We start from the raw sequence: 25,139 nt of genomic DNA, 5'->3' as shown, positions 1-25,139 counted from the left end.
GAGGGAAAACATTTCCTACATGAGTGATGGTGTTAGAAGATAGCAGAACGGAAAATAGGTATACACTGTTTTATTTATGAGATGACAACAGCATCGAGGGAAGACTTCATTCTGACTGGTTGAGTCCTGTCTTCTTATTCTTTTTTTTGTCTCCAAATATTTTTACTGAACTGAACATTTCCTTTATGACAAAAAACATTTTTTTTTAATCCCATAATCTATTTATTACCTCTGCCAAAGAGATTATGTTTTCATCTGTAAGTTTGTTAGTCTGTTCGCAACTTCCCGTGTCCAGATACCGAGCCCAGGGCTCAGATGTCACATCACAGAAGGAGCCTTGGGGCTGATGTGATCACTGGCAAACTTCTTAAAGTCTTTGCAGATCAATTACGCAATTTTTTTTACGCAAATCTTTTCTTTACATATCTTTTTAATCTGTCTCTTACTCAGCACTAGGTCCCTAAATTGTGGAAGGAATTTTTCATTGTGCATGTGGCTAAAAACAAATCTCCAAAAGAATTAAACACCTTTCGACCTGTGACTTTGACTGCACTTGTGATGAAGAATTTTGAGCAAATGGTCTAAGGAATCCTGACCACTAACGTTCAGGACCTGCTTGACCCTTCACAATTTTTCACAAGCCGACAGAGGAGTGGATGATGCCCCTGTCACCCTTTTTAATTATGTATACAAGCATCTTTTCAAGACTTTGTTTATGGATTTCTCCTCACCCCACATTTCAGGAAATAAACGTTATGTCCACCTTTAACCTTGACGCAGGGTTGGTGAAATGGACATTGAATTTTTTTGACATGCAGGCTCCAGGCAGTCAGGGCCAATGGCGTCCTGTCTAAGAATCTGCTTCCATTGACAGACTCACTCCAGGGATGTGTCTTGCCCCCTCTTCTGTACATTTTGTTCAAAAATGGATTGTCATCAGTATTCATAAAAGCAGACACCTCCGTAAATTTGCAGATGATACCGTTTTAATTAGTCCACAACAGGATGGAGAGGTTCATCATGGGCCAGTGGTGGATTACTTTGTGGAGTGGTGTGACAAACTCTTCCTGCAGTTAAATGTCAACAAAACCCATTCAGCTGTACTTCAGGGTCGCCAATCCCAGCTGACAAAGCGCGAAAGGCAGGGTCACACCCTCAACAAGACACCAGTCTATCACAGGGCTGCATGTGGCCAAGTGGAAGGGAACTTGGCTTGTAACCAGAAGGTCGCTGGTTTAAATCCCCACCTGGCCAAAAAGGGCTGGGGTACCCCTGAGCAAGGTACCCAACCCCCAATGCTCCCTGGGCGCTACTCAGTGTGGCAGCCCACTGCTCCTAATTCTAGGACGGGTCAAATGCAAAGGAATACTTTCTCCAAGGGGATTAATTAAATTAAATTCTTCTAGAGAGAAACAACCATTCACTTTCACATCTTACAGTCAATTTGGAGCATCCTAATCCACAAATCTACATGTTTTTGGGGCCTGCACAGACAGATTTGAATGGAATTTGGTATGCGTATGCAGGATCAGTCAATCCACTGTCAGACGAAGTTTAATTTGGATCTGATACAGATTATGGATTTGGCTGCAATTTATTAAGTAGCTATAAGAAGGTAACGTTCGATCCGGATCCAAAACGTTTCCAGTGGATCAAAACGTCAAAACTTTCAGGAGCTGGTTTAAAGTGTTGGCGAAGGTCTGTGTTGTATGAGTGAGTCTATTTTCCAAATGACTCCTCTCGCATTTAATTGATTTATCTTTCGATTTCTGTCAACTCTTTCCTACACTTTACTATTGATTGTTTAACCTCTGTACTGATTTCTTACAATTCTGTCTCCAGGTTTCTTTCAAATATTTCGCACCTCAAATCTGCCCAAAAGATGGTTGCCATACTGGTATTTAATTCAATAATGTTCTTAACCTTCTGTTGTGTGCATAACTTGTATGTGTCCTCTGGCACTGTATTACAATATTGACTTCCAAACAACTTTTGAAAAAGACAAATATCATAGATTAATAAATATTTATTTTCTGACACTTCTGAGGCTCAAGCATTTAGGCAATGACAACCTCATGGGGACTTCAAGTATTGAGCAGCATTTACAAGTTTAACAAGTTCCTGAGAGCTAATGGCATGGTAGACAAATTCCTCACAAAGCCCAGTCCTGTTTCTCATAAATACCAGTCAGTATTTCCCCTCTCCCAGTTCAAAGGACAAGTCAAGAGCACCATGTTGGGACTTTGGAGCAGAACTTTGGTAAGTAATAAAAAAAATGTTTTTACTGTGTAAAAAATTAGACACTGAAGTAATAGATGACTTTTAAACATCTACGCTGCTGAAGCAATTCATGTTATACACATTTATAACTGGTCAAGTTAGAGGGGGGTGTCTTTTTTTTAACTATTCCAATTGGTCTGTCATGTGTCACCATGTCGTCAGTTTAGCAGTTAAAAAATACATACAAAAAAAAATACAGAAATTACATAGATTTTTGTTATAAATAAATAAATAAACATATAAATAAATAAATAAATAAAGTGGAAAAATTATTTATTTATATGTTTATTTCGGTCATGTCAGATCACTCATCATCACACATCATCTTAGTGTAGTTCACACAATACACATAACCGAAAGGGAAAGCGGGAGAAGCAAAAGCTTATCTAGTGATTGACTGTTTTGCTTTTCACATTCACACGTGTTTGAGATCGTTCTTCTATTCTATTTTTCAGGCAAAGGTGAGGACAGTGAAACCCACAAATATGATGAGGACGTTCAGTCACTGGTTGAAACCAGTAACTCAGATTGGTTGCAGAGGCATACCTCAGCAGGACAGACTCCCCTATCTGCCTCTTCCATCACTGAAGCAGACCTGCGAGCGCTACCTCAAAATTCTGGAGCCCATTGTGGGGAGGGATGAGCTGAATGACACGAAGAAGGTGATGACAGAGTTTCTAAAAGAAGGCGGAGTTGGAGAGAAACTACAGGAAGGCCTGGAGAAGAGAGCACGCGATACTGAGAATTGGGTGAGTTTCTAATCAAAATGAAGAGATTTTTCTTAATCACTTCTTTCATTTTAATGAACGTTTGGTCTGTTTCATGACATATTTATACACTACATGTTTTTTATAGTTAACAGATTATTATATTCAGTATGTATATCTGAACAACCGGGACCCTGTGGTGATTTTTTCAAATACTGGGCAAGTCCTTCCCCGAACGAACTTCAGGCATAAGAATGAACAAATAAGGTGAACACACACACGTCTCATCCCTAACTTGACCACAAACTTGACCAGTTCCTCAGAAATTAGGTTGTGAACATTGTACTACTGGGGCAATGGTGGCTCAGTGGTTGAGCAGTAGATGGGTAGAATGTTGCATATTTTAACCTGAAGGTCAAGGGATATCCTGTGTATGTTTGTCTACAGGTCTTTGCAAGATTATTAAACCTAAGTCGCTCCTGTCAGTGTGTGAATGTGTCTGAAAGATATCATTTAACAAAGGGTCAATTAAATCAACTTGCAAGATTTCCTGTTTCACAATAAAATGAATGTCCTCTCTCTGTCTTTTTTAGGTTTGCTGCTGAGTTTACCTCAGCTCTATTGAATGTAAAGACAATGATTGACAAGTGAGTACTGAACCAAATGTACCAACTTGTTTTAATCACCTATGGTTTAGTGGTGAATGCAGTATGTGTCCCAAGATAACATGAAATAATGGCTTATATAGCAAAAGAATAATGACTCGTTTTTCAGGTCTCCTTTGGAATCTCAGGTATTCAGAGTAACATACAAAGATCAATGGTTTACCATATGCAAAAAGGCCACTCCACCATGGACGCTTATGAGTGAGACGGACAACACAACAACAAGAGGTTCAAATGGTTAATTAGCAGTTAGTCATGAGCATTAATGATTACTTAATGAAACCTAATCCTTAGTTAATCTTTGTAGTTACCGTATTGTTAACTGTTACCAAGACATACTTGAGGGATGCATTTTTGTCTGAATGGACAGAAATGCAGACATTTGAACGGCCGCAACAGAAATTACACAATAAAGGCATATAAAACAATTTCAGTGGGTCATAGTGACTACATGTTTTACAGTGAGACACTACCAGTTGACTACATGAGAGGGAAGCCACTGTGTATGAAGCAGTACGAGCAGATGATGTCAACCTGCCGGGTCCCTGGTCTGAAGACGGACTCATTGGTGTTCTATGGAAAGAGCCCCAACCCTCCCAAACACATTACTGTGGTTCACAACTGCCAGGTGAGTGACTCCTAATCACTGGCCCAAGTCAAATATTTGGGACTGTCTTGGAAATAATGCACTGATAGAGAACTATACCATTCCCCATTGATTGTAATGGAAGAAACACTTCGAATAATGACTCGTTATTCCAAAGAATCTTCATGAACAAATAGGTTTTGAGGATTTTTTTTGAAGTCTCACCATCTAGTCTGTCTTATTCAAGTCTTTCTGGTTTTTACGTGTGTCTCCTTGGATTCAGTTCTTTGTGATGGAGGTGTACAACAGTGACGGGACTCTGCTGACAGTTGATCAACTCTGTGTTCAGCTGGAGAAGATTTGCAACTCATCGTCACTGACCAACATGGAGCCTGTGGGCATCCTCACCACACAGCACCGTGACATCTGGGGCAAAATCTACTCTAACCTCATGAAGGGTGAGAACATTTACATTTAAGCAATTAGCAGACACTTTTATCCAAAGCGACTTACAAAAGAGGAATAAGCTACATACTGTAGAAGTAGATTTGGAAAGAACTTCACTAGTTTGGATGAGTGGACTGATGGGTGAGAGTGCCGAGGTAAATCCAAGTGCAGAAGGAGATGGAGGGGGTTTGGTAGGTGCTAGGACAGAAGATGCTCTTGGAAGAGCTGGGTCTTCAGCACCGCCACATTCTCCAACTAACATTTACTCTCTGTGCATTTCATGTCCTTGTGTGTGACCAGATAAGACCAACAAAGAATCTATCAAAGCTATTGAAAGCAGTATATTCACGGTGTGTTTGGATAGAGCGATGCCCCCAGTGCCTGATGACATGTACTGCAACAGTGTTACTCACCACATGCTGCATGGAGGAGGCAGCCAGTACAACAGTGGAAATCGCTGGTTTGACAAAGGACTTCAGGTGATAGGCTACATCTGAATGTTTTATATTTTGTTGCTATTTTTTTAAAGATACAGTATGTTCCTATTTACTGTCTTTACTAACCTCACTTTCTTATCTTTGTCAACCTGATGTCCTTCGTCCAACGCAGCAACATATTTTTTCTATGGGGCCAATTTGCTCCAAGGGTGGCTTGCTGACACAAAACCATGGAAGAAAGGCCACTGGCGCTACATTAACTTTTAGTTCAACAGTGGTAACAGCAAACAAGGAAGTTGACTGTGCAGTAAAGAACAATAGTGAACTTACTCTTCTCAATAAATGATAACTATAATTATAAGAAAAAGAATGGAGTGCTGCAACTACAAGGGGATCACACCTCTCAACCTTCCAAGGATGGTCTACACTAGAATGCAAGGGAAATCCATTTGTTAGTTGAGAGGTGGGCGGTATCCGGGGCATACCAGAGTGATAACATTTCTCAGCTGACCTAATAATGCCTTAGTATCCCCTCAAGGGAGTTGGCGGAGATGACCAGGGAGTGTCTTGGCTTTCCTGATGAGACTGCTCTCACAGTCTGGACCTGTATAAATGGATGGAGACAAAGATGGACTGATGGGGAGCTTGGTCGTGTAATACTTCTGCTTGTTTTTTATCTTGTCTTTTTGTCAGGTAATTATTGCAGAGGACGGAAGCTATGGTATGAACTCCTCACATGCTGGTAGTGATGGAATAGTCCGCAAAGAGATGATGGCCTATATTATGGCACACATGTAAGTCGACCAAGCATGAATGGGATTCTTTTGGTGTGGATTTTTTTAATGTGTTGTCATTTTCTTTGTCACTTGTAGATGAGGAAGAGGTTATTGAAAAGATTAAACCTCCTCACCTCTATGCCAATTGAGGAAGTTGGGTCAAGTTTCCGAATAAAAAATTATATACTACATCTGTGGCTTAAGAAGCCTATTCTTATGAAGCACATTTGGTAATTTTGTTGTGTACTGATGCCTTTATCTTCTGTGTAGGAACAGGAACAAACTACAGACAACTCAATCTTTCATGGAGGTTTTGCCTTTGCCCAAACCACAGAAACTACACTTCAACATCACACCTGAGATAAAGAAGGACATTGAGGAGGCGAAGCAACACATTGACAAGTGAGGATAATTTCAAGTTAAGATAATGTAAATTACATGGACATATGGCCATGTTCTTAATCCATTAGTGAAGACAATGCACATCTGATCACACATGTGCAAACCTTTGTCAAATGTCAGTGTCGGAAATTTTTCCATCCCATTTGCAGATTGGTCCAAAGCCTGGGTATGGAGAGAACAAGGCTTGAGCATTTCGGAAAACAAGCCATTAAGGCCCTTCAGATGAGTCCTGATAGTTTCCTACAAATGGCTTTCCAGCTGGCCTACTACAGGTGAGGGGCTGAAAATGCATCAGGCAATCATCTGTCTTTGTGGGCAGGATTCTAGGGGCTCTGTATGTTAGAATACCCTGTTTGCTGATTTTTTCTTTTCTCTTTAGGATGTACCAGCAGTGTGCTGTCGTGTTTGAAGCCGCCTCCCTGCGTACGTTCAGACTGGGCCGCATTGGTTCCATCAATGCAACTTCAACTGCCTCAGTTGCCTTTGTCAAGGCCTTTGATGATCCCAAAACAGAGGTTTGATTAACACACCTCTCTAAAAAAATTGTATGTGGTCAAAGGAGACACATCCAGAATGCATTTTAACACTTTCTCAACCGAGCGTATCGCAAACGACAATTAATAATTATAATGATAATATACAATTGTCGTAAGTTTTTCTTCATTTTAAATTGTTAATACACTATTTTAACATGCAGTAAGTAAGTAATTGCCAGATATTGAAAGTTATTCTGGAAAAATGGTGCAAAGCACTTACTCACAGGACATTTTCTTGTCCTTTCATGATTAAAATAAGCAAAAAAGGCCAGACGGACATTTTAAGCGTTGTTCAAGGGTTAATGCCAGCTGTGAACAGTAGTATTTAAGGATGTCCACAGGAAAGTGGATCACTGAGGATCCCTAATACCAGGTTTAAATGGGGTGAAAGAAAATTACTATGACTAACAACTATACTTACTATAACACTACATGGAATGACTTGTAACACTTTTTGTCTTTGTTTTACACAGATCCCAGAGAAAGCAGATTTATTAGTGAAAGCTATCAAAGAACACAAATCTTTCTCTGACATGGTGAGTTTTCATTCACAGCATGACAAAGAGTTTTAGCTTTGAGCAGATGTAGTTTATCATCACTCTCTTATCACTTAATTTTGCATTTCTTATTATCAGGTAATGAGTGGCCAGACCATAAGAGAACACTTTCTAAGTCTTAAGATGCAGGCTGCCGAGAGAAAAATGTCCTTCCCTGAAAAACTCTGGCCTGGTGATAAAGCCTATAACTTCCACATTTCTACAAGTCAGGTAAGAGCCAGGCATAAAACTGTGATGTGAAATAATGTAAAGTATAAAGTATATGCTGCAAAAGGTGGTTATTGGTTCATATTCTCTTAAATAATTCATATATTTTCCAACTTTAGGGGCATATCATAGTGTCCAATCCTACACGAATCAATGTAAAAGTAAATAGTCCGTATTTATGTAGTGCTTTTCTAGTCATGCTGCTTCTTTAGTTCGCAAATTATTATTTTTTAGTGACAAACACATGCACAAATGTCAGCGATAGTTTTGCCATTCACACACTGCCTGGCACAATCTGCAGGAGCAAATTAGGGTTAAGCACCTTTCCCAAAGACATCAGCATGCTGAATATAGAAAGCCAAGGATTGAACCTTGAAGTTAGAGTCCACCCAGTCTACATACTAACCAACAGCAGCCTCAGTGTGCATCTTTGCTGTTGAAACACGGTGCGTACAAACCTCATTTACAGATATACAGAATGTGCCGGCTGCAACATACTCAACAAAAAGTTGGGACACTTTGCAAAACTAAAAAGGTTGTACGAGTAACACTGTTCTTGAGGGCTCCATATTTAACAGTTGAGGGTCATCAACCAAAGTCTTAGTCTTCGCAAACACGAGTGTGCTGTGGTTCACCATTTTCAGTTCAAAGAATGTGTTTCTTAGTGCAAGGTTTAAAAGCATTTAGGTATTACAGATTTTAGTTGTTTGTGAATTTGTCCCGACTTCCTGGAGATGGGGTTAGTACATATTTAGACTTTATCCATCACAAATTATTACAATTATTGTAACATGTAGATTAAACAATCTTGTGACATGTAGTTATGAAAGCGTTGAACATGTAGAACATTCCTAAAGCGTTTTCAAAGTGTAAAGCCACACACTGCAAATGCTTATTTGTGTCTGATAGATGATTCAGTATCTGTTGTGGAAACACACGTCTCCATTAATCACAAAATGCTCAAATCTCCCTGTTCTTAATAATTAGGTAACGTACAAGAATGGACTGATGGGATGTGTTGGACCTACGAAAGCTGGCGAATACCACGTGTTATACGGTATCCAGGATAACCACATTGACTTGTTAATGTTCTCCTTGGAGCATTGTAATACACCCAAGGGAAAAACTGCCCAACTGACCCAGGCTTTGGTGGATGCACTGTTGGACATGAGAATGATATTTGATCTCCAAACAGTCAACATCAAGACAAGCTTAAAACAATAACTCTGTGCAGCTGCCAAGGAGGTTTTGTCGTTGTTTGTCACACTTTCAAACACTCATCATTCTCAAAGTTCTATAACCACTGGTAAAGACTAGAGATATTCCCAAGGTCAAAGGGACCTGGGGGCCTTTGCACAGAACCAATACTTTGGGGGTGTGGCAGGGAGGGTCATCACATTCAAGAGGTTTCTTAAAAAGTATTGTCTCAGTTCTGTTCTCGGGGAGCCCCCCCTGTCAGTTTAGGGTCTTAGGGTCCTGTCCAAGTTTATATATGACTTGGTAGTCTGAACAGCTAAAAAACCAAACCTGATTCAAACCACATACGGAGGTGGTTTCAAATGTGATTCTGATTGTATATCTGTTTTCAATCTTCTGAGCAGTCTAAACAATACCAATGAGTCAAGGTACCTTCCAGTCAAGGAAAACATGACTCAAATGGGTGAACCCAGCCGATCTGATTTTGCTCTGCAGATCCATCTTGCGTGGAAGACTACAGAATCTCCTGAAAAAAGAGGAAACCAATCACAACCCCTGATATGCAAGAGGCAGACTTAATGCGACAACAACAGAGAAACAAAATCTAGCACCTTTGGTATACATCCAGCTGTTGCCTATGCAGCAAAAAGGACTTTTCTGCATGGAGTTTGCATGTTCTCCCCGTATGTGTGTGGGTTCTCTCCGGGTGGCGTCAACCAAACAACCAAATTTACCTTCAAGCTACTTTCTATTATTGTTGGTGCCCCTCGTTCAAGAGAGAAGACACAGTCCATGAAATAGATTTGATTACACAGTTTAATGAGGAGCTGTGAAATAAAACATGCTAAAAACAAGGAGCTACATTCATCCCCTCACAAATAAGCACAGGTTTACTGGCAGAGCAGCAAATGTGGCCTGCAGGGCATTAAACCTCCACGTGTTCACTTTATAACAGCCTTCAGCTACATACTCCAGCTGACCACATGGCCCAGTTTCTGAATGACCTTGTGGTGAGATTGTTTCCTTGATTATATTTTGTCTTTGTTGTATCACATCAAACTGATGAATGAACTGTTCCAATTAAAGCGATTTCTATGAAAATGAAACCTGAACAGTCCCTTTCGTCTTCCCGATCACAATATAAATACTTAGGAGAGGTTAGCCAGGACAAGTAACATAGCCCGGCTTAATTCCTTACCCTAGAGTTTGTGCAATAGGCCCCTGTCCTCCACCACAGAGGTGTCTTTGTTGGTTGACAAATTAAACCTTCCTTTTTGAAACCATGACTCCTTCCAGCGATTGATTTGTGTTACTCTCTTTAAAAAGAAAAAAAACATCTGAGGGGTTATAACACTTCAATTACTTATTACCACTCATGTTTAACAAGTCTGACAAGTTTCTGAGACCTGAAGGCATTGCAGACAACGCCCTCCTGCATTACAGATTCCAACTGCCAGTACTTCGCCTGTTTTGAACGACAAGTCTCGGCAAACTATTCGAAAAGCACAATGTTGGGAATTTGTAGCAGAACTTTGGTGAGTAATAAAAAAAAGTTATTTCCACATAGTGCTTGGCAATTAGACAAGAGCTGGCTTGCTTCAAAAAAGGAAATTGGTGTTGAAATAAATAGCTGATATGCAGTAATAAAAGCAAATCCATTCAAATAACAGAGCTACTACCAGTTATTTTGATAATCGATTAATCATTTGGTCCATAAAATGTTGATCAGTGTTTGTCAAACGTGGAAATTATGATGTTCTCAAATGTTTTGTTTTTGTCCACAAACAAAACAATTCAGTTTTACTGATTTCTTTGTTATATGGAGCAAAGAAACCGGAACATGTTCACATTTAAGAAGCTGAAACAATCAGAAATCTTGTTTTAATAATGAAAAAAACCTTCAAAACGATGAAGATTTGAGTGATCGAGTAATTGTTTATAATCCAGTTAATAATGAAACATTCTACAAATAAGAGACTATATCGGGAAAAAATTATGAAAAATTATGAGCCAGACAACTATATTCTAAAGGTATTTGTAAAAGCTTACAATGATGAACCTTTTAAAAAGATAATTTCGAGATTATACACAAGTCTTCAATCTCTTAACAAAGAAAATATATCGAAGGTAAAATCGAGATGGGAAACCGAGGGCAACATCATAATCTCACAGGAGAATTGGAGCAAAATTTTTAAACAACAATGGAAAACTACTAATTCTCCACTTTGGGGAGAATTTACATGGAAAAATGTCATCCGTAATTTCTGCACGCCATATAAAAAAAAATCATATTCCAACCAGACAGACTGTTGGAGGTGTTGCGGAAGCAAAGAAGCGAATCATTATCATGTATTTTGGAGTTGCCCAGGTGTGACCCCATTTTGGTTACACATACATCAAATTTTGGAGGCTGTGTTTTCAACAAAAATAACTTTTTGTTTCAATCTGTTGTATCTGATCGATTTGGAGTAACTGGAATGGAGTAACGAGGATAACTACTTGCTGAGAATATTACTGGTGGCTTGTAAGAAATCCATAACCAAGAAATGGCTTAAGAGGGAGACACCTAGTGTAGATGAATGGATTGATATTGTGCACAACATCTTTGTAATGGAAAGAATTACTTTCAACCTAAGAGCACAAAAAGAGGTATTTATTGAAAATTGGCAAAAGTGGATTACATATGTTTCTACCATCAGACTGGACTTCAGGTAATTGTTGATTAGTCCACCATTAATACTTTTATTTATCTACTCTCATCTTAGCCGCTTTTTTGGTTGTTGCTTGCTTTCATGCCTGGTGGTGTTTACGAATCTCTTTATGTACATCTCTACTTTTTCCCTGATGTTATTGTACTCGTCTAAAGGTCTTCATGTTCTTTGTTTTGTTTGTTTGTATATAAAATCAAAAATCAATAACAAGTGAATGACAAAAAAAAGAAAAAAAGAAACATCCTCTCAATTATTTCCACACATGTATTTTATTTCAGTCTTGTATTTCTCCGGCAAAGGTGGGGATGGTGAAGCCGTGGAATTTGGTGACATTCAGTCACTGGCTAAAACCAATAACTACGGTTGGTGGCAAAGACATTCCTCAGCAGGACAGACTGCCACGTCAGCCTGTTCCTTCACTGAAGCAGACCTGTGAGCGCTACCTCAAAATTCTGGAGCCCATTGTGGGGCGGGATGAGCTGAATGACACGAAGAAGGTGGTGACCGAGTTTCTGAAAGAAGGCGGGGTTGGAGAGAAACTACAGGAAGGCCTGGAGAAGAAAGCACGCGACACTGAGAACTGGGTGAGTTTCTAATCAAAATGAGATTTTTCTCAATCAACGTTTGGTCTGGGTCTGACATTTATACACTACATGTTTTTACACTAACTACTATATACTATAATTACATATGTATATGTGACACTGAGTGTAACTATTTATAGTTGACAGATTATTATATTCAGAATGGCTACCTGACCGCCCGGCAACCTGCAGCGATTCAGAAAAATCCTGTACAGGTCTGTCCCCGAAAGATCTTCAGTGATAAGCGTGAACAAATAAGGTGAGCATGTGGACTGCTGTTCCTGACAAGGTCAGTGTTTTTGACAGAAAAGGTCATAAAGACGCTAACTGTCTTGATTACCATATCAATAATTATGTTACCATTTTACATGGAAGTAATTTATATATATATACAGTGCCCTCAGATAGTATGGGAACAGTGAGGCCAATTCCTTTATTTTTGCCATAGACTGAAAACATTTTGGTTTGACATCAAATGATGAACATTTCAGTTTTCATTTCTAGGTATTTACATTTGGATCTGATACACAATTTAGAAGAAACAGTACCCCTGAGCAAGGTACCTAACCCCCATTGCTCCCCGGGCGCTACTCAGTGTGGCAGCCCACTGCTCCTAATTCTAGGATGGGTCAAATGCATTATAATAATTATAATAAAGATAATAAAGATTTAGATTTAGATTTAAAATCTTCCACTTCTTGCCCCTGACAAACTCCTTTGTGTTTGGGGTCGTTATCTTGCTGCATGATGAAGGAGTTCCCCATCACTTTGTTTGCATTTTTCTTTAAATTGGCAGACAAAATGTTTCTGTAGCCTTCTGAGTTCATTTTGCTACTGCCATCATGTGTTACATCATCAATGAAGATTAATGAGCCCATCCCAGAAGAAGCCATGCAAGCCCAAGCCATGCCATTACCTTCACCGATGAGCTTGTATGTTTGGGATCATGAGCAGACCATTTCTTTCTTCACACTTTAGTCTTTCCATCACTTTGGTAAAAGTTCATCTTTGTCTCATCAGTCCATAAAACCTTGGTCCCAGAATTTTTGAGGCTCGTAGCTGTACTTTTTGACAAATTCCAGCCTGGCCTTCCTATTCTTCTTGTTAATGAGAGGTTTGCTTCTTTTTGTGTAGCCTCTGTACATTTTGTTCATGAAGTCTTCTCAGAACAGTAGATTGTGATACCTTCACTCCTGCCCTCTGGAGGTTGTTGCTGATGTCACTAACAGTTGTTTTCGGGTCTTTCTTTACAGCTCTCACAATGTTTCTGTCATCAACTGCTGATGTTTTCCTTCCAACCTATTGGACATCTGTTGCTTAGTACACTAGCGGTTTTTCCCTTCTTCAGGACATTCCAAATGGTTGTACTGGCTATGACCAATGTTTGTGCAAAGGCTCTGATTGATTTTCCCATCTTCGTTTTTCACCCATCTACAGCTCAGTTATCATGTTGGTTCCACTTCTAAACGCAGTCTGCACGTGCAAACCTATCCTATCATCCAGATGCAAATACCAGGAAGTAAAAGCTGAAATGTTCATCTTTTGTCTCATATTCATCTTTTTATATCAAACTTGAACACAAAATGATGAAAATCATTTTTCCAATGTTTGTCTAAAAAACAGTTTGAAAACTGTAAGATGGCCAACAACCGGATTTGTTCTATGCATGCGCAAAAGTGAGGATGATTCCTGTTACAAAGGCTGTTTCCCAGGTTGCGGTTAAGGTGAGGGTTTCACTAGGAAGTAGCTGCATTTTACAAATGCGTAGAACTTTGAAATTGAGTTTCAGATACAGGTTATGATTTTGGTGTGCATCATGTTGACAGATTTAGCAACATTAACTTGTGGGGTGGGGGTGACAACAAAATGGACGGTCAGTTACGAATAACCTCTCTCGTTTTAGGTTTGCTGCCGAGTTTATAGTTGCTCTGTTGGATTTAAAGACAACGATTGACAAGTGAGTATTGAACCTTTCCCACCAGAGTGTTACATTTTGTTTTATTCTTCTTCTGTGGTTTAATGTTATTCACTAGCTATAATGATGAGTTAGGATGAGGTCATCGTGGTCATTACTTGATTACCTCGTGATTAGTTCACTTTTATTTGCATACCTTTTTGTAAATTGTTACCAATACATTTTAAACCCTGCAATTTTTTCTTGAAAAACTCCAGGGCTGCACTTTAGTCTGAACAGGCAGAAATACAGACATTTAGTAGAGGAATTTAATCTCAAACTAAACAGAGAAGAGAATGATCAGTTGGTTTTTTTATGTAAACTGAAAACGTAGTTGTATAGATTTAGCCTGAGCAAAAAGAGGGGGTCAGTATTAGCCATAACAAAGCAGTGATTTAAAGAAAATACAGATTGTGACACAGAAAATGTCTTCACTCGTTTCTTACTCTTTTTAAGTCTGTCGCTCACACCAAGTCTGTCCAAAATACTGCCAATTTACAAAATACAGGCAGACAACACACTTAGTGGGACATAATGACTTTATGTTTTACAGTGAGAAACTACCAGTTGACTACATGAGAGGGAAGCCACTGTGTATGAAGCAGTACGAGTATTTGATGTCAAGCTGTTGTCCTCCTGGTCTGAAGACGGACACATTGGTGTTCTATGGCAAGAGCTCCACCCCTCCCAAACACATCACTGTGGTTCACAACTGTCAGGTGAGTGACTCCTAATCACTAGCCCAAATCAAATATTTGGCGATGTCCAGGAATTCATTCACTGGCAGAGAACTATACCATTCCCCATTGGTGCTAATGGGAAGACATACTTGGAATAATGACTAGATGTTCAAAGATCTTTATGAACAAATGGGTTACAAGCATTTTTTAAAAATAAAATGACCAGGAATGGGTCATCGTGGATCTCTGTCCGAATCAAGTCTTTCTGCTCTCATGTGTGTCTCCTTGGATTCAGTTCTTTGTGCTGGACGTGTACAACAGTGATGAGATGCCACTGACAGTTGACCAACTCTGCGTTCAGCTGGAGAAGATTTGCAACTCATCGTCACTGACCAACATGGAGCCTGTGGGCATCCTCACTTCACAGCACCGTGACATCTGGGGCAAAACCTACTCTAACCTCATGAAGGGTGAGAACAACTCTGTTCTCATGAAAGTCCAACGTACAAATAGCAACCTGTTCTGTTCTTGTTGAAAGTGTCAGCAAGGAAAAGTGACCTGGTATTGTCAGGATGACAGCCCACCAGTACGTCAAAGAATATAATAGCTAGAGTCAAACAAATATGACAATCACTTGTTTGGGGTTGGCGGTGCCACTTTTATGCATTTGTCTCTTTGTTTTCAGTGCAAAATACATGCTTCATGCTTGTCCTTGCTTTGTCCAGATAAGACCAACAAAGAATCATTGTCAGCTGTTGAAAGCAGTATCTTCACGGTGTGCTTGGATAGAGCGATGCCCCCAGTGCCTGATGACATGTACTGCAACAGTGTTATTCACCACATACTGCATGGTGGAGGCAGCCAATACAACAGTGGAAATCGTTGGTTTGACAAAGGGATTCAGGTGAGAAGCTCAGAATGTTTATATTTTGTTGCTATTTGTTTTTATTAAACGATATGTTCTTATTTGTTGTCTTTGTTAACCCAATGTCCTCATCCAACACAGCAATAGCAAGACATCTTTTTTTGGGGCCAACATTTTATTATCTATGATCTCCTCTATTAATGTATGTCTATTTTGGCCAGCCCAATTGTTCTGATTCATGCTTCTATTTGTTCGCATGATGAGTGGTCTTGTCATATTTTTCTTTGGTGAGATTCTCTGCCAGAATAAAGTAGATGACCTCTCTCTATTGTGGGAATTTGGTAAGTCAGACCTGTTCCAAGATGCTCTTGGAAGAGCTGGGTTTTCAAGAGCTTCTTGAAGATAAACAGGGACGCCCCTGTTCTGGTAGCACTCGGTAGATCATTCCACCAGCGTGGAACGACACATGAAAAGTTTTGTCTTGTGCGGGGTGTTGGCACCACCAGATGACAACCCTTTGATGAATGGAGTACTAGGGGTAACATACACCTTTAGGAGAGCAATTACTGCAAGTAGGTGGGAGCAGACCCATGAAACACCCCTGTTGCTAAGCTGTGTACTGAGGAGTGAGTTATTGCTCTGCGTTCTTTTAAACCTTCTGTCACAGAAAACAGAGCTGTTTCAGTAGAGTGGCCACTTTTGAAGCCAGATTAGGGTCAAGGAGGTCATTTTGGGAGAGGAACTCAGTGACCTGCTTGAAAACCGTCTTTTTAATGGTCATATGCAGTAATGCAGATATTATACCCATCCATTTAGGTGAAGAGGTTGAGATTAAGATTGAATATAGCAGTCGATCTGACTTCATCTTCACCTATCATCATTAGTTTTTGATTATGAACCAAAATAAAAGCATCCAAAATGAGATTCCTCCACAGGGTGGCTGGGGCCAGTCCTGAAGATGGGATGAAGAGCTCAGACATCCAGGACAGGTTTAAATGGGAGCCACTGGTCCTCTGCATTGAGAGGAGCCATCTGATTTAGTTCAGATATTGGTGAGGGTGCCTCCCTGGGGACGTGTTTTTCAGGCATGTCAATACAGAAGTAGACCTCAGGGCAATACCAGGATATGCTTGATAGATCACATGTCTCAAGTGGCCTGAAAGCACCTTGGTAATACCCTCGGAGTAGTTGTTGGAGGGGGCCAGGTCGATGAGCGACTGCATGAGACTCCCCTTGCAACACAGATCCAGTGCACAAAGACAAAAACAGTAATAAGGCCCTTGAGGGGCTCCTTTTCCTTTTCTCTCCAAAACTCTGGAGCGTGCTATCTTTAATCAACTCTCATCCTACCTTCACCGGAACAACCTTCTTGATCCTCTTCAGTCTGGTTTTAAAGCAGGTCACTCGACCGAAACTGCACTTCTTGCTGTCACTGAGCAACTGCCAGGGCTGCCTCTCTCTCCTCTGTGCTCATCCTCTTGGACCTTTCTGCAGCGTTTGACACAGTTAACCACCAGATCCTTACTTCCTCCCTTCAAGAACTAGGTGTCTCAGGCTCTGCACTTACCCTACTCTCGTCCTATCTTCAAAACCGAACATACAGAGTAACCTGGAGAGGATCCGTGTCGGAACCCTGTCCTCTAGCTACTGGGGTCCATCAGGGTTCTGTCTTGGGCCCTCTCCTCTTCTCTCTATACACCAACTCTCTTGGTTCAGTTATTCGCTCTCATGGTTTTTCCTATCACAGCTACGCCGATGACACCCAACTCATTCTCTCTTTTCCCAGCTCCGACACACAGGTAGCAGAACGGATCTCCGCTTGTCTGACTGACATCTCTCAGTGGATGTCTGACCATCACCTGAAACTCAATCTCAAAAGAGACTGAGTTTCTTTTTCTCCCAGGAAAGGGTTCTCCCACCACAGACCTAACCATCACCCTCGACAACTCTGTGGTAACTCCTTCTCATACCGCAAGGAACCTGGGTGTGACACTTGATGACCATCTCTCCCTCACTGCCAACATTGCTGCAACAGCTAGATCTTGCAGATACATGTTGCACAACATCCGAAGGATACGGCCTCTTCTAACCCAGAAGGCGGGACAGGTTCTGGTCCAGGCTCTTGTCATCTCACACTTGGATTACCGCAACTCCCTCCTGGCTGGTCTCCCTGCGTGTGCCATACGACCTCTTCAACTCATCCAGAATGCAGCAGCTCTACTGGTCTTCAACTTACCAAAATTCTCCCATACTACACCGCTCCTCCGCTCCCTTCACTGGCTTCCTGTAGCTGCTCGCATCCGCTTCAAGACTCTAGTGCTTGCGTTCCATGCTACAAACGGATCCGGTCCAGCCTACATCCAGGACATGATCAAAACCTACACCCCAGCCCGCCCACTCCGCTCTGCATCGGCAAACCGGCTCGCTGCCCCCTCACTGAGAGGATCGCAGAGGCACTCGCAGAACTCGAGACTGTTCACTGTCCTTGCTCTCAAATGGTGGAACGATCTCCCCATCGACATCCGGACAGCTGAAAGCCTCCACATCGCACTTATGACTAGCACTTCATAGTTTGATCTACTTGAAGCTCTTACTTACTTCTAGCTCTTATTTGTACCCATATGTTTAAATGCACTTTTGTAAGTCGCTTTGGATAAAAGCGTCTGCTAAATGACATGTAATGTAATGTAATGTAATGCTTAATACTCCACCTGCTGGGGTTAAGATAAGATAAGATAGCTTTATTTATCTCACAGTGGAGAGAAAACGGCGTTACAGCAGCTCAACAATAGATAGTAAACAGACAAACAATATACAAGTAAGTAATACAAGTAGGAAATTATTTACATATATATTAATATAAGTATAAATATAAATATACATATGTAATAAGGTGCAGTTTCTCTCGGTGGTAAAAATGTACAATGAGTTTAAACATGGGGTTCAGTCTGTATGTTCACGCGCACCCAATGCAGTTCCAAAATCTTCCTGCACGTTGATGACACAATTTGTGTCATGTACATGGTGCATATCAGGGCCTTTAAGTTTAAAATTTCTGCTTGTCTTCTGTCTCCTCTTTTGTATTGTCTTTTGTTTTTAGGTAATTGTTGCAGAGGATGGAAGTTGCGGTCTGAACTGTTTGCATGCAAGTGTGGACGGATTAGTCATCAATAAGTTCATTGGCTATGCCATGGAAAACATGTAAGCTGACCAAGAACAAATGTGATTCTGTAGGTGTGGGTATATTTGATTTGCACAGGCAACTACTGACCTACATATATTGCTATCATTTCTGATCTATAGGTGCACATTCATTCCATATTTAATATTCAGAATGTTAATAATTTAAAGGAAAGGTTTACCTTAAATGGTGAATTGACAATGTACTATTGTCTTTACCTTGTGTTTGGAAACAGGAAAAAGCTACGGACAACTCAGTCTTCCATGGAGGCTTTGCCTTTGCCCAATCCACAGAAACTCCAGTTCAACATCACACCTGAGATAAAGAAGGACATTGAAGATGCCAAGCAGCACATTGACATGTGAGGGTAGTTTAAAGTAGAGATAAAAGAGATACACAGACCTGTTATTGAGATGAGGTCTCAGGCCCCCTTTACACCTGCCATTAGAATGTATTTTCTGCAGTTAGTGCTTCATCACATACATTCACACCTGTGTCCACATTAAGATCTGATTGCTATCCAATCACAGTCATCCCCTACCAGACATCACCACCCCCTCTTCTGCAAAGATTTTCAGCAGCAGACAACAACGTCACGTCCTGTGTGCCGTCATATCAACAACGTTAGCCACATGTAAAGTTGCACTATTTGATGGTGTCCTCTTTCTTTTCAAAGCAGGGATGAAAAAATTGACGAAAGCGGACGAGACTGCGGAATTTTGACACTGCTTTCACGTTAACTTTCCTTGGAGCTGCCAACTTTTTTCAGAGATGCATAGGAGACTCTCCGACCACCTCCAAAGGTGGTTTGTCAGATCAGAACAGTCCGTCCTCACTGCATCTCGGTTATATTTACAACTGTAAGTGGTCAGGCACTATCTGATCGTATTTCAATCACAGAAAAACTGATTTTAAAGGCGACATCGAATGCTTGTATCACACATTTATGTTAGTTATGGAGGTCTACTTACATATATTAACTTGTTTTCATGGTTTCCTCACTGACACTCTCATCAGCCATGCTGTTTCAGACTAAAATCACACCCCCAGATCGTGGACTGTGTTGTGATTGGCCAGCCAACGAGAGCTTTCCCACTGTCCTGTGATTGGCCAGGTACCTGGAAGTGACAGCTCTCAGATACACAGCTCCCCCTCTGGCACGGTGGATGCTCTGCATCTCAGCAGTTACGAGAGTAGTTCTTCTTCTTCTGCGGTTGAATGTACGCAACCGGATGTGCCTGCACCGGGTGGCGCTACGGTGGTGAGAGGAGTGGTGAGGATTTCTGATGACGACATCAAATTAAGGAAGTGCCGATCCGCTTCACAGAGCCCAGGAAAACAATACAACACTATTTTCTCAGCAGTGGCTGAACTGTTGTTCTGAAAATGTAGGGTTTCATAAACGAGGTAATGATGCAGATACACACACACAACCGCAGAGTTAATTGGAGCTTCTGGTCTATGTCGCCTTTAATTTCAGGTGTAAAGGGGGGCAGAGTGTTTTAATCACAAGTGGGCAGGGATTAGTACTAATCTGAACACACACCTCAAAAAAGATGGTTTGGAGACACATATCTTTTGCAGCAGATCAACACATTTTTCTATGTCAACAAAATTCTCCCATTTTCTCTGCAGACTGATCCAAAACCTGAATGTGGCATGTACAACTTTTGAGCACTTTGGAAAAAATGCCATTAAGGCCTACAAGATGAGTCCTGATGGTTTCGTACAAATGGCTCTACAGCTGGCCTACTACAGGTGAGGGGCTGAAAATTAATGTGGCAATCATTTGTTGTTATAGGCAGGATTTTCACTCTTTACAGCTTTAGAGTTTGTAAGAAAATCAAACAAAGCTCTGCATGTGAGTTTAATGTTATGTTTGCTGAAAACATTTTTTTGTTGTTAGGATGCACCAGCAGTGCTCTATTCAACTGGAATCTGCCACCCTGCGTATGTTCAGACTGGGACGCCTTGCTGCAATGAATTCAACTTCTACTGCCTCTGTTGCCTTTGTTAAGGCCTTTGATGATCCCAAAACAAAGGTTTGACACAGACACCTCTCTCTTGGGGGCAGCAGCCTTAGCAAGGAAATCCAGACAGCCCTCTCTCTGGACACTTCTACCAGCTCCTTTGCGGGATTCCAATGCGTTCCCTGGCCAGCTGAGAGATATAATCCCTCCAGCGTGTCCTGGGTCGTCCCCTGGGTCTCCTCCCAGAAGGACATGCCTGAAACACCTCCACAGGGAGGTGTCCAGGAGCCAGATTCCCAAACCACCTCGGCTGGCTCCTCTCGACATGGAGGAGCACGCTATCTCTCAGGCTGAGCCTAGCTAACCTGCGGAGGAAGCTCATTTAGGCCACCTGTATTCAGGATATCATTGTTTTGGTCATTACCCAAAATTCATGCCCATAGATAAGGGTTAGCATATAGATAAAACGGTACACCGAGAACTTCGCCTCGATCCGCCTGTCAAACTCCCGCTCCATTCTTCCCTCACTCATGAACGAGATCCTGAGAGTCATGACGTTGGTGTGTTGATGTGTAAGCCACATCCAATCACAAGAGGACACAGGAGAAACATCAAGGATGCATTTTAATGCCGGACGTGTACAGTTGTCCTCAAGGATGTCTGCATGCTAATGACGCACTGGGGATGGATTTTCATAGCAGGACAAAAAATGAATGGGACCAAAAATGCCTAAGTAATACTAAAACACTACACAGGAGGAGTTATAACATTCTTTTTTATTTGTTTGTTTCCTACAGATTTCAGAGAAGGCTGATTTATTGAGGAAAGCTATAACAGCCCACAGCTCTTTCACTGACATGGTGAGTTATCATTCACAGCACCAAAGATATTTAGCTTCGCATAGAGGTAGTTTATTACCACAATAGAATTCACTGATATGCAAGAAACAAAACTATCTTGGGACTTTAAAATTATTGCATTTTGCCCAGTCAGCTGTAACATTATCTCAAAAGCCCTAACCTGTTGAGGCAAGGACTCCAATAGACCTTTGAAGGTATGACGTGGTATCTGACACCATGCAGTAACAGGTTATTAAAGTCCTTCAAACTGCAAGGGAGGCCTCCATGGATCAGAGACAAAACTTTTGCTTGATGTTTGTTTTGAAACAAATTTCTATCGAAGCGGAGTGGTCTTCATGGAGTTTGTTCTTGCCGGCAGAAACACACGAACAGCCAATCAGCTAACAGATGGGCAGACCCAGCATGCGGAAACAGCCTATCATATCCCCGAACGTCACGAGTAACAGGCAAACAGCCAATCATTCAGCAGCTGTGTCGTTCGTTTGCAGTAGTTGCAATGTGGGTTTGTTTACAAGGGAGTAGCATGCAGTGAAAAGCCGAGGAGAGTAGAGGCGGCCGCTATGTAGCAAAAACTGGCATCGGCAGTATAGTAATCCACGGTAGTAACGTCGTGTAGAATTTGGCACCGCGGGGTACCGTGGGACCGTGGGTATATATATATGTGTAGATATATACATATATATCTATATATATAGAGATATATATATATCTCTATATATACATATATATAGATATATATATATCTATATATATGTATATCTCACATAATATTCGTCTGACTATAATTTTTGGAAGCAAGCTAACAATCCCACCAAGGTGAGTGTGCATCGTTCATGAATCCAACATGCATAACAGATGTATTCCCGTGAGGCATGAGGTCAGAGAGTGATCAGATATTTGGTCTCGGAAACTCAATTTTCTTCATTTCTTTCTTTTATAATCAGGCAAGGAGTGGCCAGAACATTAATGAGCACTTAATGGGTCTTCACATGCAAGCTGTTGAGAAAAAAATCCCCCTCTCTGAAAAGATCTGGCCTGGTAAAGCCTACAACCTGGACATTTTGGCAACTCAGGTAAGAGCTGGGTATGAAACTATAAACAAAACAAAAGGATGAAAGAATGGAGAGAAAGTAAATATTCTAGAGCGTTAGAGCACGAACAACTAAATATATCATTTGTTGAATGCGACAAGTGCAACATACATAGTCATCAGGTTAATTGGTAACAGATGAGATAATGAGTGGTTTTACAAAATCCTTCTTTGTGAGAAAGGATGCTCAGTGGTTCACCATTTTGGGCCAAAGTTTGTGAAAGAATTGACAGTCACTTAAAATAAAATATTTCTCAGAGCAAGGATGTAAAGCCTGTCGGTCTTTCGCCAGCTATAGTTCATGATATCATTAAAATATTCACGGGAAATCTGTGCAGAAAGGCCAAGGGGTGGAAGCCGCCGCTGAATGTCAAGACCTTAAGTCGTCTTACATGAGAAATAGTCATGCTACCACGATAGAAGGTATGAGTGTTAATGACAGTGTTCTTAAAGCATTTTTTTTTTTTTTAATTAAGGGAAAAGACTTCTTATATATATATCTTTTTTGTTTGTGTCCATTAGATGATTCAGTTGCTGTTATGGAAACACATGTCAAGGATCTCCATTTATTACTAACCACTGAACTCTTCCCTTTCTTCTTAAAAATTAGGTGACATACATGAATGGATTTTTTGGAACAGTTGGGCCTGAAAAAGCTGGCCAATACCACTTTACATACCATATAAAGGACGACGACATTAACTTAATAATGACCTACCTGCATTCTAACACCAACAAAGGAGATAATGCTGCACAGCTGAACCAGGCTTTGGTGGACACACTGCTGGACATGAAAACAATGCTTGATCTTCATACAGTCGACACCAAGACAAACGTAAAGCAATAGATTTGTACGGCCGTGAAGGAGGTTGCATTTTTGCATTAAGTGACACTTTGGACATGAAGGTTTCCTTTATAACTTTTTAAACATTAAAGTTTAAAGTTAAAACATTAAAGTGTGTTGACTTTGGAGATTCCTGTTTTACTCTGTAGATTTGTGCCATAAGTGCATTAGCCGCCCTAATTATTCAGACCTGTTTTGCAAATCACTCACACAACCTGTTTAGGTGTGTACTCGTCTTTCGCCATATGTCAGCTGGAATTTGCCCCAGCAACAACCCTCATGTGGAGGATGTAATAATAATAATAATAATAATAATACATTTAATTTAAAAGCACCTTTCAGGTCACTCAAGGACACTTTACAAACAAGATGAATTAAAATCACACAATTACGTAAAAAACAAAAAAACACATACAATCAACATAATAAATATATCCTCAGGATAAAGCGGTAGATAGGTGAATTAATTAATGAATGCTCCACAAAAGTCATTAGACGCCTTTACTAGATAGCCGTCGCTCCTAGAAAACCTTTGATGCTCTGCACACCATCCAGATCATTGGTCTGATCAATTGTAGATCTATCTATTGCATACAGAGGCATTTTTATCTGCATCAATTGGTCACAACTCTTGCACGTAGGAGGTGACTCCACCCTTTCCTGTGTGGCGTCAGCCAAACTGCCAAATTCACCTTCCAACAACTTTCTATTATTGTCACAGTATTGGTGCTCACTGTGTTGCAAGGGTCCCTCATCCCGTCAAGGGAGCAGATGCCATCCATGAAATAGATGGTTAAATGAGGAGCTGTGAAACCAAACATGCTGAAATAAATCACTGAATGACCTTATATATTTTGTCTTTTTTTGTATCACATCAAATTGATAATGAACCGTTCCAAATAAAATGATTTCTTTGGTCTTCCTGTTTGCTTTCCTTTAGTTGTAGGAAATGAAAAAAGCATGATGGAAATAATGGAAACGTATGAAGAGCTGAAAAACACTTGATATGTAAAAAAAAAAGATACAGTCGCTTTTAATAATTTAATGCTATACTAAGCATTAAATGAATACTAAGAGAGTGGTTATTAGAGCAAAGTAACCATTTCTATACTGTTCTGAAGTGTTCTATATTCTGTAAACTGAGGTTGGAAACAATGGGATTTCGTGAAAAAAAAGCAGAGGTATCCTACAAATAAAACTTCAAAACGTGCGTTTTCCTACTGCCACTGAAAGAGAACGTGAATTGTGAAATAACCTATTAATACTCTTAGATTGACTTGTTTGCCATAGTAGTTTATGGCCAGTAGGAGGTGCTATAGCAGACCTGGGCATTCTACGGCTCCCTGACTGGCCCACGTGAGGTTAATTAGAAATTAGAAAATAAACGTTAATTGCAGGGTTCTACATTATGACATGCTCCTAACATTTGCAGCGTTTCCCACATTTGTCAATACGTGAAGACATCAACACTGACGTATCATATCATTCCTTGTTGGTTGTTTACAAAGAAACCTTCCTTTTTGAAGCCATGACTCGTTCCGGCTCTTGATTTGTGCTACTCTCTTTAAAAAACACGTGAGGGGTTGTAGAACTTTTATAGTCT

At 40.6% G+C, this 25,139-nt stretch overlaps 1 protein-coding gene across 5 annotated transcripts; it reads left to right on the top strand.

Annotated features, from left to right (window-relative positions):
• Positions 1-1,309: 1,309 nt before the first annotated feature.
• On the top strand, positions 1,310-23,648 carry LOC122769390 (carnitine O-acetyltransferase-like). Of its 5 annotated transcripts, none has more exons than XM_044025904.1 (14): positions 1,310-2,259; positions 2,736-3,029; positions 12,233-12,351; positions 13,996-14,049; positions 14,600-14,765; positions 15,022-15,196; positions 15,452-15,630; positions 18,692-18,792; positions 19,008-19,133; positions 20,408-20,530; positions 20,679-20,814; positions 21,540-21,602; positions 22,547-22,675; positions 23,303-23,648. In XM_044025904.1, the coding sequence occupies exons 1-14, from the start codon at positions 2,065-2,067 to the stop codon at positions 23,537-23,539; spliced, it is 2,097 nt and encodes a 698-aa protein (XP_043881839.1). In that variant the 5' UTR covers positions 1,310-2,064; the 3' UTR covers positions 23,540-23,648. The 5 variants fall into 5 exon arrangements, with proteins under 5 accessions (XP_043881839.1, XP_043881838.1, XP_043881837.1 ...); XM_044025903.1 differs by lacking the exons at positions 12,233-12,351; positions 13,996-14,049; positions 14,600-14,765; ... (7 more) ...; positions 22,547-22,675; positions 23,303-23,648 and adding exons at positions 3,136-3,254; positions 3,581-3,634; positions 4,115-4,280; ... (7 more) ...; positions 7,472-7,603; positions 8,588-9,903; XM_044025902.1 differs by lacking the exons at positions 12,233-12,351; positions 13,996-14,049; positions 14,600-14,765; ... (7 more) ...; positions 22,547-22,675; positions 23,303-23,648 and adding exons at positions 3,136-3,254; positions 3,581-3,634; positions 4,115-4,280; ... (7 more) ...; positions 7,472-7,603; positions 8,588-9,903.
• The last annotated feature ends 1,491 nt before the right edge of the window (positions 23,649-25,139 follow it).

The sequence above is a fragment of the Solea senegalensis genome, linkage group LG5 (genome assembly GCF_019176455.1).
Source record: "Solea senegalensis isolate Sse05_10M linkage group LG5, IFAPA_SoseM_1, whole genome shotgun sequence".
Taxonomy (NCBI): Eukaryota; Metazoa; Chordata; class Actinopteri; order Pleuronectiformes; family Soleidae; genus Solea; species Solea senegalensis.
The sequence above is the reverse complement of the archived record's forward strand: the minus strand, read 5'-3'. Positions and strand labels throughout refer to the sequence as shown.